Source organism: Salvelinus fontinalis, chromosome 6, assembly GCF_029448725.1.
Source record: "Salvelinus fontinalis isolate EN_2023a chromosome 6, ASM2944872v1, whole genome shotgun sequence".
Taxonomy (NCBI): Eukaryota; Metazoa; Chordata; class Actinopteri; order Salmoniformes; family Salmonidae; genus Salvelinus; species Salvelinus fontinalis.
In genome coordinates, this window is record NC_074670.1 from 38764691 (window position 1) to 38777930 (window position 13240).

General features: G+C 43.0%; 1 protein-coding gene across 2 annotated transcripts in view; it reads right to left on the bottom strand.

Moving 5' to 3' along the window:
• Positions 1-488: 488 nt before the first annotated feature.
• LOC129857805 (adenylate cyclase type 3-like) overlaps positions 489-13240 on the bottom strand; it is a 30384-nt gene continuing 17632 nt past the window's right edge. For both annotated transcript variants that reach the window (XM_055926396.1, XM_055926395.1), the window contains exons 12-21: positions 13081-13168; positions 9108-9224; positions 8514-8782; positions 8196-8277; positions 7870-8028; positions 3854-4000; positions 3541-3654; positions 3065-3191; positions 2836-2960; positions 489-2352 (exon numbers count right to left, since the gene is read on the bottom strand). In XM_055926396.1, the coding sequence (XP_055782371.1) occupies positions 2170-2352; positions 2836-2960; positions 3065-3191; positions 3541-3654; positions 3854-4000; positions 7870-8028; positions 8196-8277; positions 8514-8782; positions 9108-9224; positions 13081-13168 (1411 nt within the window). In that variant the 3' untranslated portion in view covers positions 489-2169. The remainder of the gene's footprint in view (positions 2353-2835; positions 2961-3064; positions 3192-3540; positions 3655-3853; positions 4001-7869; positions 8029-8195; positions 8278-8513; positions 8783-9107; positions 9225-13080; positions 13169-13240) is intronic.

Below are 13240 nucleotides of genomic sequence, written 5' to 3' on the forward strand. Positions count from 1 at the left end.
ATGTACAACTCAGACTCATTAGTCCTTTATCCCTTCACTTTAAATATAATCTCAGAATGATTGAAACTTAGTTATAAAAATATTAATTAAAGGGCCAGCAATGTTTTAATTTGTGTAAGTGGCAAGCGAGGACAGAGGGTTGTAGAAGAATAAACTATTGCACTTTCATCCAATTTTGGAGAAAAGACACTGATGGGGATACAATACGAGCAAAAGAAACTCACGCGCATCTGCAATACTGTTCACATATCCACCTTACATACAGTCAAACAAACAAACATACAGTGCTGTGAAAAAGTATTTGCCCCTTTTTAATTCTCTACTTTTGCATATTTTTTTTACACTGAATATTATCAGATCTTCAACCAAAACCTAATATTAGACAATGGGAACCTGAGTGAACAAAGAACACAATAATTACGTACTTATTTCATAACCAAAGTTATGCAACACCCAATGCCTGTGTGAACCCCCCCCCCCCCCCCACCCCCTTAAACGATTTAGATGCACTATTGTAAAGTGGCTGTTCCACTGGATGTCATAAGGTGAATGCACCAATTTGTAAGTCGCTCTGGATAAGAGCGTCTGCTAAATGACTTAAATGTAAATGTAATGTAAAAAGTAATTGCCCCTCACACTCAATAACTGCTTGTGACACCTTTAGATTCAATGACTCCAACCAAACGCTTCCTGGAGTTGTTAATCAGTCTCTCACGTCGCTGTGGAGGAATTTTGGCCCAGAGTTAAAGCAGTTCTGCATGCAAGAGTGGGCCAAAATTCTTATACAGCGATGTGAGAGACTGATCAACAACTAGAGGCGGCATTTGGCTGCAGTCATTGCAGCTAAAGGTGGCACAACCAGTTATTGAGTGTAAGGGTGCAATTCATTTTTCACACAGTTGCATAACTTTGTTATTTAAATAAATAAAAGAAGTATAATTTTTTGGGTTATTTGTAAACTGATGTTCCCTTTATCTAATATTAGATTCTGGTTGAAGATCTGCTAATTCAGTATCAAAAACATGTAAAAATAGAGAAAACCCCAAAAAGGGGCAAATACCTTTTCAGGGCACTGCATTTCTACCCACCGGAATACCCATAATGGCCACAGGTGTCAGCTACTCACAAAGACCCGGTGACCACAAACTCTAAAATACCATGAATCACTCAATCACTTGCTTTACAACATGCATGCACACACCTGCAATGCCTCCAAAAAACACAAAAACATTCAACCTGTCTCGAATTTCACACCTGAGGACTCACACCTGGGTTCTGTACCCACTGTCAGAATAGCCTCAGATGCCGTAAAGAAGTGAAATGTGCCAATATAAGCCCGGGGGGAAGAGCAGAGAACTGAGAAGGCATGTGTTCCAAATTCATAGCAAACAGAAAGAGGGCATGGCAACATTACTTGATTGCGGATCGAAACAAAAGTGAGAAAGAACACTTTCACTGCAGGCTTATTCAGTGCGCACACACACACACACACACACACACACACACACACACACACACACACACACACACACACACACACACACACACACACACACACACACACACACACACACACACACACACACACACACACACACACACACACACACACTCTGCATTAACCTTCAAACACTACCATCTTATCTCAGGTCATCTTCATCTCCGAGCAGTTTGGAGATACTGTAACAAACACAATGAAATACATCATTTTCCAAATATAAAGTATTTTGTAAAAGGGGGAAAGTATTCAAAATGAGGCATTTAGTCCAACAGCCTGGCTGCATCTGGCTTGAGTGATGGCATTGTAGTGAATACATGAATGTGTGTTTGTCAGACGATGTGTGTCTGAAGAGTGTTTGTCTAAAAATGTGTGTAAATATGTGTGACTATACAGTAGCGTGATATGTGTTCATAGGGTCTGTAGTGCAAGTAGCTGAGCACTCTTTTGAAAAGCTTTGTAGTTTGCAAAAAAACTATTTGAACAGGCAGGGTAGGGGAGGCGGAACAAATCTTCTCTCTTTGCAAGATGTTCATATCCTCTTACATACTTTGTAATTCTGAAAGATGGAGTGTTGGTATAAGCATTAATTCAGATCTCACTTATACATTAGAATGTATATTTCTGATTATGTGTGTGCGTTTGTGTTTCTGTGTGCGTTGACACGCAGGTCAGGAGTTGTCCACCACTTGGTGTGGCAGGGTGACCAAGGAGCCGTTGATGAAGGATCCCTGTTTTTCTCTACCCTTCAGAAAATAGGTAAGCAGCTCTCCTTTCCCCTTCACAAAGATGGGTCCCCTCCTCACAAAACGGAATCCGTACTCCTTCAAGATGTGGTAGCAATCTTCCACCACCTGGGGGAAGCAGAATCACATTGAATTTTAGGTGATGAATCTCTGTATGCATACAGATCCAGCCAACACATGTGTTTTCTGCCCAGATTTGGTAATCCACTTAAAGACATTCCCTGATGTCAAATCCCACGATCTAAATAGTAATCAAACAAAGTAGGATTATTCTTATGTTATTATAGCCATCTGTGAGACAATGGCTGCATTCCAGGCAGACTACATTTCAGTCAACCAATGGTTTCATGCCACATCATCGACTGTGCAGTCAGGTATCAGATTGCTATATGTGATTTTGAGATCTTGCAGGTGACTGCAATGTGTCAATCATTGTTGGCTATGAAGTGCTCCTGCTCAGTCCTCACCAGAAATCAGGTACATCAACGACCTTCCGGGCCAATGCGCTACAGCTATAACTGATTGTCTGGTTGTCACCTCACTACTTATCACATCCTGCATCTCGCCGCACCCTGTATGGAGAGGCCTTACCTGGATGTTACCCATGACGCCTGTGGACTCCATGCGACTTGCCACATTCACAGTGTTGCCCCAGATGTCATAGTGAGGCTTCCGGGCACCAATCACTCCTGCCAGCACCCCCCCTTTATTCAAACCTGGGGAGAGGATGGGATACATGATATGCATGCAGTACAAAACTGGGACACGCTCTCCATTCTCCTCTCACCTTAAAATATATGGCTGAAAGGTTAGCACTGACCTATGCGTAGCATGAAGTTGTTGAAGGACTGGTAGTTGATGTTCATGAGCGTGACCTTCATGGCCAGAGCAAAGTCAGCCAGATCTGCCAAATGCTGCCAGCGCTCTCTGTCGGTCAGCTCCTCTTTCTGCACAACAGAGCCCTCTACCTTAACCATCTTCATCACCATCATCAAGTTAAGTGAATTAATTTGATCACCATCACCACCACCGCCACCACTACGATCATCATCACCCATAAAATTAACATATCCTCTGTAAAAGATCAGTACTAAAGCTCTAGATCACATTTCTGACCTGCTACCACAAACAGTAGAAGATGCTCTAGACTGAGTTCATCAGGAGTTCTGCTGTTTAGCTATAGGAGTTCACATGATTATGTCATACTATAGGAGTTTACATAATATAGTTTACACGGCTAGTTTACGCCTCCCCTGACCCAGACCCATTGGCTGATGACCATGGTAATGAGCTGACCTTCAGACAGGCGTAGCCATTGCTGACGTTGGGAGTGACACCTGATGCTGCCATGTAGGTGCTGCCAATGGTTTTGATTTTGGTGATGCAGCGGAACTGAGACTCGTCCAGGAGCTGTCAGAGGTTAAAGGTCACGGGTTGAAAGGTCAAGTCTCAAAGTGTTAGGCAGCATCTTTAATTCCTATACAGTGGCATGCATCAGGAATAAGGAGTAATAACATACAGTACTACCATTGTTATAGCAAGCTAGTTCAACCATTTGCATGACTGTTACAAGTCACAAAATGAAATTATGCATTCATGAGCTTCTTACACTGTCAAAATCAGAGATGATTTCGTTTAGGAACCTGAGGCACTCAATCCCCCCGTTGTTGATGCTCTCCTCTGTGTAGAAGTCCGAGAAGTTGGGGATGGAGGCGAACATCACCCCAATCTCATCATATGACTGGCTGTACAGCTCCTGGAAGGGGCATATATTTCAGATTAACAGATGTACAGACATAGATAACTCAATAGTATAACTCTAGGTGTAACCATTGCAATAGCTAAACTAACCTTACCTGTCATGCCCTGATCTGTTTCACCTGTCCTTGTGATTGTCTCCACCCCCTCCAGGTGTCGCTTATTTTCCCCAGTATCCCTGTGTTTCCTGTCTCTCTGTGCCAGTTTGTCATGTATGTTTCCAAGTCAACCAGCGTTTTTCCCATTCTGCTTTTTGTATTCTCCTTTTTCTAGTCCTCCCGGTTTTGACACTTGCCTGTTTCTGGACTTTGTACCCGCCTGCCTGACCATTCTGTCTGCCTTGACCACGAGCATGTCTGTCACTCTGTGCCTCCTGGACTCTGATCTGGTTTTTACCTTTTTGCCTGTCCACGACCATTCTCTTGCCTAGCCCTTTGGATGAATAAACGTTGTAAGACTCCAACCATCTGCCTCCTTTGTCTGCATTTGGGACTCGCCTTGTGCCTTGATATTACCACTGTTATAACATGGGGGCTGATCACCGCACACAGTGACCGTGGTTGATACCTCTTTCTCAACTTCAGTAACTATACTGTACATGTATTGGTCCCACTTCACATTGACTGCCTTAAAACCTATGTAGTTAATAGGGCTGGCACAATTACCATATAACCGATGGTTATGGATGAAGATCATCATGACAATTAAATAACTGTCATATCCATTAAATAAATAAATAAATATACGTTTGGATACAACCTACTCATTGAACGTTTTTTCTTTATTTTTTCTATTTTCTACATTGTAGAATAATAGTGAAGACATCAAAACTATGAAATAACACATGGAATCATGTAGTAAGCAAATAAGTGATAAACAAATAAATATATTTTATATTATTCAAAGTAGCCACCCTTTGCCTTGATAACAGCTTTGCACATTCTTGGCATTCTCTCAACCAGCTTCATGAGATAGTCACCTGGAATGTATTTCAATTAACAGGTGTGCCTTGTTAAAAGTTCATTTGTGGAATTTCTTTCCTTAATGCGTTTGAGCCAATCAGTGGTGTTGTGACAAGTTAGGGGTGGTATACAGAAGATAGCCCTATTTGGTAAAAGGCCAAGCCAATATTATGGCAAGATCAGCTTAAATAAGCAACAAGAAACAACAGTGCATCATTACTTTAAGACATGAAGGTCAGTCAATCCGGAAAACTGCAAGAACTTTCAAAGTTTCTTCAAGTGCAGTCGCAAAAACCATTAAGAGCTATGGTGAAACTGGCTCTAATGAGGACCGCCACAGGAAAGGAAGACCCACAGTTACCTCTGCTGCAGAGGATAAGTTCATTAGAGTTACCAGCCTCAGAAATCGGCAATTAACTGCACCTCATATTGCAGCCCAAATAAATATAACAGACACATCTCAACAACAACTGTTCAGAGGTGACTGCGTGAATCAGGCCTTTGTGGTCGAATTGCTGCAAAGAAACCACTACTAAAAGACACCAATAATAAGAGACTTGCTTGGGCCAAGAAACACGAGTAATGGACATTAGACCGGTGTAAATCTGTCCTTTGGTCTGATGATTACAAAGTTGAGATTTTTGTCTCTAGCCGCCGTGTCTTTGTAAAACGCAGAGTTGGTGAATGGATGATCTCTGCATGTGTAGTTTCCACCTTGAAGCATGGAGGAGGAGGTGTAATGGTGTGGGGGTGCTTTGCTGGTGACACTGTCAGTGATTTATTTAGAATTCAAGTCACACTTAACCAGCATGGTTACCACAGCATTCTGCAGCGATACGCCATCCCATCTGGTTTGCGCTTAGTGGTACTATCATTTGTTTTTCAACAGGACAATGACCCAACGCACCTCCAGGCTGTGTAAGGGCTATTTGACCAAGAAGGAGAGTGATTGAGTGCTGCTTCAGATGACCTGGCCTCCACAATCACTCGACCTCAACCCAATTGAGATGGTTTGGGATGAGTCTTCCAACACATGCTGAGCATGTGTGGGAACTCTTCAAGACTGTTGGAAAACATTCCTGGTGAAGCTGGTTGAGAGAATGCAACTTTGAAGAATTTCAAAAGTAGAAAACAGTAAAACATAAAGAAAAACCCTTGAATGAGTAGGTGTGTCCAAACTTTTGACTGGTACTGTATATGAACGACCAGTTGACTGAAGACAGGATGGCCGGCCATTCGTGCAGTTGAGTCAGTTTCTGCTGTAACATGGACTCTACAACATGATGAAACTTTGTTGCTCCTTGCTGAAACATGCAAGGTGTTGTAGCAAACAAGGCTTCGGGTTGCCTAGGCAACACCACACTCCCTGCATCAGCAGCACAATGCAGTTAGGGGCAGAGGAGAAAATGTGCTTCTTAAAATAAATATATACACTGAGTGTACAAAACATTTGGGACACCTTCTCTTTCCATGACAGACTGACCAGGTGAATCCAGGTGAAAGCTATGATCCCTTGTTGATATCACCAGTTAAATCCACTTCAAATCAGTGTAGATGAAGGATAGGAGACAGGTTAAAGAAGGATTTTTAAGCCTTGAGACATGGTTTGTGTATGTGTGCCATTCAGAGGGTGAACGGGCAAGACAAAATATTGAAGTGCCTTTGAACATGGTATGGTAGTAGGTGCCAGGCTCACCAGTTTGAGTATGTACTTCAACACTGCTGGGTTTTTCACGCTCAACAATTGTCCCGTGTGTATCAAGAATGGTGCACAACCCAAAGGACATCCAGCCAACTTCACACAACTGTGGGAAGCATTGGAGTCAACATGGGCCAGTATCCCTGTGGAACACCTTCGACACCTTTTAGAGTCCAGGCTGTTCTGAGGGAAAAATGGGGTGCAACTCAATATTAGGAAGCGGTTCCTAATGTTTTGTACACTCAGTGTTCACATGTTTCGTACATGTATTATAATTGTTTTGCTATTCGAACGGTTATAACGGTGAACACGTTTATTTGACTAATAACTTTCATCCAAAATTCCATTACCGTCTCAGCCCTAGTATTCACATTGTAGCTACATGGTAGGTGCAGTCAGGGCTATAAAGTGTGACAATTTTGGTCACATATGGTCCCAACCAAACACTGCATTCCACAGTAAGAACCTCATAACAACGGTCAAGCAGGTAGTGTGATGGTTTGGGGATGCTTTGCTGCCTCAGGACCTGGACGACTTGTCTTAATAGAACAAACCATGAATTCTGCTCTGTATCAAAGAATTCTACGGGAGAATATCAGGTCATTAGTCTGTGAGCTGAAGCGCAACTGGGTCATGCAGCAAGACAATGATCCAAAAAACACAAAGTCTACATGAAAATGATTAAAAAGCAAACAAGTCAAAAAAATGTAATGGCCTAGTCAAAGTCCAGACTGAATCCCAAGTGGGATGTTGTGGCAGGACTTGAAACAAGCAGTTCATGCTTGAAAACACACAAATGTCACTGAATTACAGCAGATCTGCATGGAAGAGTGGGTCAAAATTCCTCCACAGCGACGTGGGAGACTGATAATCAACTACAGGAAGCGTTTGGTTGGAGTCATTGCAGCTAAAGGTGGCACAAGCAGTTATTGAGTGTGAGGGGGAATTACTTTTTCACAGGGGCATTGGGTGTTGCATAACTTTATTTATGACATAAATAAAATACGTATGTAATTGTTGTGTTATTTGTTCACTCAGGTTCCATTTATCTATTATTAGGTTTTGGTTAAATATCTGATAACATTCAGTATCAAAAATATGCAATAGTAGAGAAAATTAGAAAGGGCAAATTCTTTTTCGTGGCACTATATGTTTAACACGAAGGGAGAACCAGGTACTGCATCTATAGTAGTGAAGCTGTCTCACCTCGTCCCTTTTCTTGGAGCCAAGGAAGTGGCGTGCTACGTGCTCTGGCAGCATGTTCGTGACCAGCGCCTCGTTCCAGCGCCTCATCTCATACACCTTCTCCTTCTGCTCGTGGACCTCAATCTTCCACAAGAACAGAGTACGGGCTAGCTTCTCCACCTAAAGTCAGGGACATGGTGGCGGGAGACAGGAAATAGGTTCAAATAGAGGTGGAGAGGTTAACAAGAATGGAGAGGAAGCAGAACATGTGTAAAATAGAAAAGGTAGTGATGACTTAGTGAGGTTGGAAGGTATATAACTAATAGACTTCTGCCACAGTAACTTACATGTCGAGAAAAGTAGTAGAAACTGATCATCATGATGAAGATCATCACAGTCATGGCATATTTGGAGGGAACCAGGTAAGACCTAAAAACAGAGCACAGAGATAATCAGAAATCACCGGCATGCTCACAATGTTTAGAGAACAGCAATATCACACTAAACATGACAATCAGAGTTGAGGTCAATTTCATTTCAATTCAGTCAACTGAAATTCCAATTCCAGTTTTACTAATTGAAAAGAAATGATGACCACATATCCATAAACTGATTACCACCACCCACACCTGTTCTACAGCTTATAACACCACAACCACATCCACCTGTAGTCCTGGAAGCGGGCCATATCGTAGCGGTCAAATATGTCCCTCCAGCTGTAGATGTTGACGATGCCCGTCGCTATGGTGATGAGGAGCATGAGTGTGACCTTGACCATGTGGCTGACCTGCACCAGCATGGTGGTCGCCATGAGAGCCAGCACAGCGATGTAGCTGTAGTACTTGGGGTTGTCCAGACAGCCCTCTGCCCCGGATTGGACAACAGAGGAAGGAGGGGCAATTGTGGCGTTTCCCGAGGGACGGGGACAGCTCAACTACAGGGCGTGGACAGAGAGGGGATAGAGGCCAAATGTCAACGCAAGACTCGAGCCACCACTCAATCGAGTTCTAGTGCTTCCTCCAAGCTCACCTGGGCCCCTTTTAAAAAATCCTTGGTTTCACTCCCATCTTGTTGCTTTATTATGAATTTAAAACATTTAACTGCAATGCATGTCAATACCAAAAACAGACCCTGAAGTCAAACCCAGGTTTATGGGAAGGCTTGTGCGCTGGCGTGCTACTGCATAATTCAACACCAGAAAGCCATTGTTCTCAGTGTTGTGATTTTTTTCTACTGGACTAACGATGAACGTTTCTCACCATGTCCACAATGTCGGCCATGGTGAGGATGAAGATTGCTGCCATGGCCCAAGTGTTCCGTGCCCAGCGGGTGTGGTCGATCCATGTGGAGAAAGACACCAGCCTCTTAGGGAAAACCTAGGAGGAAAAATAACATGTTGGTCATCAACAGTAATATCATTAACCAGTCGCGTGAACTACCAGTAATATCTATCATCATCATCATCACCACCACCACCACTACCATTGTTGTATTGATGTGGTTTTGAGTAATGTTTTACAACACTCTTTTATGACACCTGTGGTATATGTGGGGCAATGGCGGAACATTAAAAACGTTTTAACAATGATTGATGGTGACGGTCGTCTTTGCTCGCTGTAACCAACAAAGTAATACAATTGTAATCATCATCGTAATGATATTCAGTTTTCCTACGCATCATCAGATAGAAACCATAGTAGAGGTCAGGGTATTTCTCAGAGTGACTTTGCACAGATGAAGATGATTAATTTGCGCCAGTTTGCTACAGCATTCAAAAATAAAATGATTATGTGGATTATAGTTATTGGACATTTCTGTCGGGGTTGATGCATTTCTCATAAGAGAAAATCAAGTCTGAAATGTTAAAGTGGTAAACTCCAGAAGCCTTTATAAACTTCAAATACACTACAAGTGTCACGAACGTCGAAATCCTCCTCGTCTGAGGAGGAGTAAAGATCGGACCAAAGCGCAGCGTGGTTTGATGAATAAATACTTGATTTATTTAACGAAGACAAAACACTAAACAAACTTACAAAACAAACGTGACGCTATATAACGAAAGTGCAGACACAGGCAACCAACGTATAGACATAGACAATAACCCACAACCCACAATAAAAAACAGGCTACCAAAATATGGTTCCCAATCAGAGACAACGCAAAACACCTGTCTCTGATTGAGAACCATATCAGGCCAAACACAGAAATAGACAAACCAGACAAACAACATAGAGTGCCCACACAGATCACACCCTGACCAACCAAAACATAAAACATACAAAGCAAACTCTGGTCAGGGCGTGACAACAAGTTGTACATTTCCTGCAACTGTAGGCTGTCATTTTAAATAAGAATGTGTTCTTAACTAACTTGCCTAGTTAAAACAGGGTGTTCAAATTAAGATCCTACATCTGTATTATAGTGACTTTCATGTTAGTCACAGTACAGTATACTACTATATAGTGCTGTATCTGTCAACGGTCATTTCAGATGAGCTGTGACAAACCGAGGACGAGACATATTGGTTTTCCTCATTGAACCATCAATCATGCCATTAGGAGTCATGCATCAGTCCAACCAGAGGGCTTCTCTATGAACATCTATGATGAGCAGGGATTGATTTTCCATAGATAAAGAATAGTCACTGGAGTGGAACTACTGTCGCGCGAGGGGACTCAGATCTCCAAGGTTAAATCTGATCTCATTGAGTACAGTACATTCTCTCAGCAGCTGAACAATAATCTGGTCCATATAGCTTCAAGTAAAAGCATTTCATTATGTAGCACTAAAAGCTCTTTTTAATAGGCTCTGGGGTGAATTGTATATGTGAGTGTGTGTGGCTTCTGGTGTTCATGTGGTTGACATTGTACTGTGACAGGCACAGACATGTTGACATGGACATGCATTTCGCCCTCGATATAGTAGTTGTTTATCTGTTTGTTTATGTGTGTACAGTGCATTCGGGAAAGTATTCAGACCACTTCCCTTTTTCCACATTTTGTGACCTTATATTATATTTTTCCTCATCAATCTACACACAATAGAAATGTTTGTAAATATATATATTTTTTAAACACAAATACCTTATTTTAAAAAAGATCGTTAACTAGGCAAGTCAGTTAAGAACGAATTGTTATTTATAATGACGGCCTACCCCGGCCAAACCCTCTCCTAACCCAGACGACAATGGGCCAATTGTGCGCCGCCTTATGGGACTCCGAATCACGGCCGGTTGTGATACAGCCCGGGATCAAACCAGGGTCTGTAGTGATGCCTCTAACACTGAGATGCAGTGCCTTAGACCGTTGCACCACTTGGGAGCTAATTTACATAAGTACTCAGACCCGCTGGTATGAGACACGAAATAGAGCTCAGGTGCATTCTGTTTCCATTGATTATCCTTGAGATGTTTCTACAACTTGATTGGAGTGCACCTGTGGTACATTCAATTGATTGGACATGATTTGGAAAGGCACAAACCTGTCTATATAAGGTCCCACAGCTGACAGTGCATGTCAGAGCAAAAATGTTTGCTCTGACATGCACTGAATTGTCCATAGAGCTCCGAGACAGGATTGTGTTGAGGCACAGATCTGGGGAAGGGTACCAAAACATTTCTGCAGCATTGAAGGTCCCCAATAACACAGTGGCCTCCATCATTCTTAAATGGAAGAAATTTGGAACCACCAAGACTCTTCCCAAAGCTGACCGCCCGGCCAAACTGAGCAATCGGGGAGAAGGGCCTTGGTCAGGGAGATGACCAAGAACCCGATGGTCACTCTGACAGGGCTCCAGAGTTTCTCTGTGGAGATGGGAAAACCTTCCAGAAGGACAACCATCTCTGCAGCACTCCACCAATCAGGCCTTTATGGTAGAGTGGCCAGATGGTAGCCACTTCTCAGTAAAAGACACATGGCAGCCCGTTTAGAGTTTTCCAAACGGCACCTAAAGGACTCACAAGATTCTCTGGTCTGATGAAACCAAAATTGAACTCTTTGGCCTGAATGTCAAGCGTCACGTCTGGAGGAAACCTGGCACCATCCTTACGGTGAAGCAGGGTGGTGGCAGCATCATGCTGTGGGGATGTTTAAAAGCGTCAGGGACTGGGAGACTAGTCAATATCAAGGGAAAGATGAACGGAGCAAAGTACAGAGAGATCCTTGATGAAACCCTGCTCCAGAGCGCTCAGAACCTCAGACTGGGGCAAAGGTTCCCCTTCCAACAGGACAATGACCCTAAGCACACAGTCAAGACAACGTAGGAGTGGCTTCGGGAAAAGTCTCTGAATGTACGTGAGTGGCCCAGCCAGAGCCCATACTTGAACCCGATCGAACATCTCCGGAGAGACCTGAAAATAGCTGTGCATGGACCCTCCGCATCCAACCTGAGAGAGCTTGAGAGGATCTGCAGAAAATAATGAGTGAAACTCCCCAAATACAGGTGTGCTAAGCTTGTAGCGTCATACCCAAGAAGACTCGAGGCTGTAATCACTGCCAAAGGTGCTTTAACAAAGTACTGAGTAAAGGATCTGAATACTTGTTTTTGCTTTGTCATTACGAGGTATTGTGTGCAGATCGTTGAGGAGAAACATTTTCATCAATTTTAGAATAAGCCTGTAACTTAACAAAATGTTGAATAAGCCAAGGGGTCTGAATACTTTCCCGAATGCACTGTATGTGTGTGTGTCTGTGCGCACATGGTGCAAAACCCTTGTGGGCAATGTGGGGATTGGGGGGGGGGGGGGGGGGGGGGGGGGGGGGTTTGCTGTTAGGGTGACAGTAGCAGTCGATAGTGGTAGCTACATAACTGTCTGTAGCAGTCAATACATTTGACTTTCCATGACCTGGCTCATGAGGTTAGATCAAAAGTGCTGATGCGTGACAAAAGAACATACATATGGGGTGCTTATTAGACACATTCTTTACCACATTCAGCTTACATAACATTGGGAGTGTATGTACACATCAAATGCACAGCATCATGAGATGCTTATCACATCTAAGCTATTTAACTACGATATGTTGATCCACTATCACAACTACGTTATTTTTACTCAAGAGTATACCACAACAAATATCTTCATATCTACAGATTTATTATGTTGTGGAAAATGTTCTATGATAAATTATGATTTAGCTGTGGGTTAACTGTTGCTCGCTCTGAAAGGCTAGCTGCTCTCTGGTTGGATGTTGAGCAAGGTGTGATAGTGGGGCGGGGGGAAGAGGCACTCACTCGAGGGAAGATGGCCGCCAGAGAGCAGACAGTTAGGACGAGCAGCAGGACCTCGCCCACAGCTAGGGTCACGTAGTTTGCTATCATCCTGTCAACCGCAAGAACACACAGAACATAAGGAACACGAGAGAGAGAGAGAGAGAGAGAGAGAGAGAGAGAG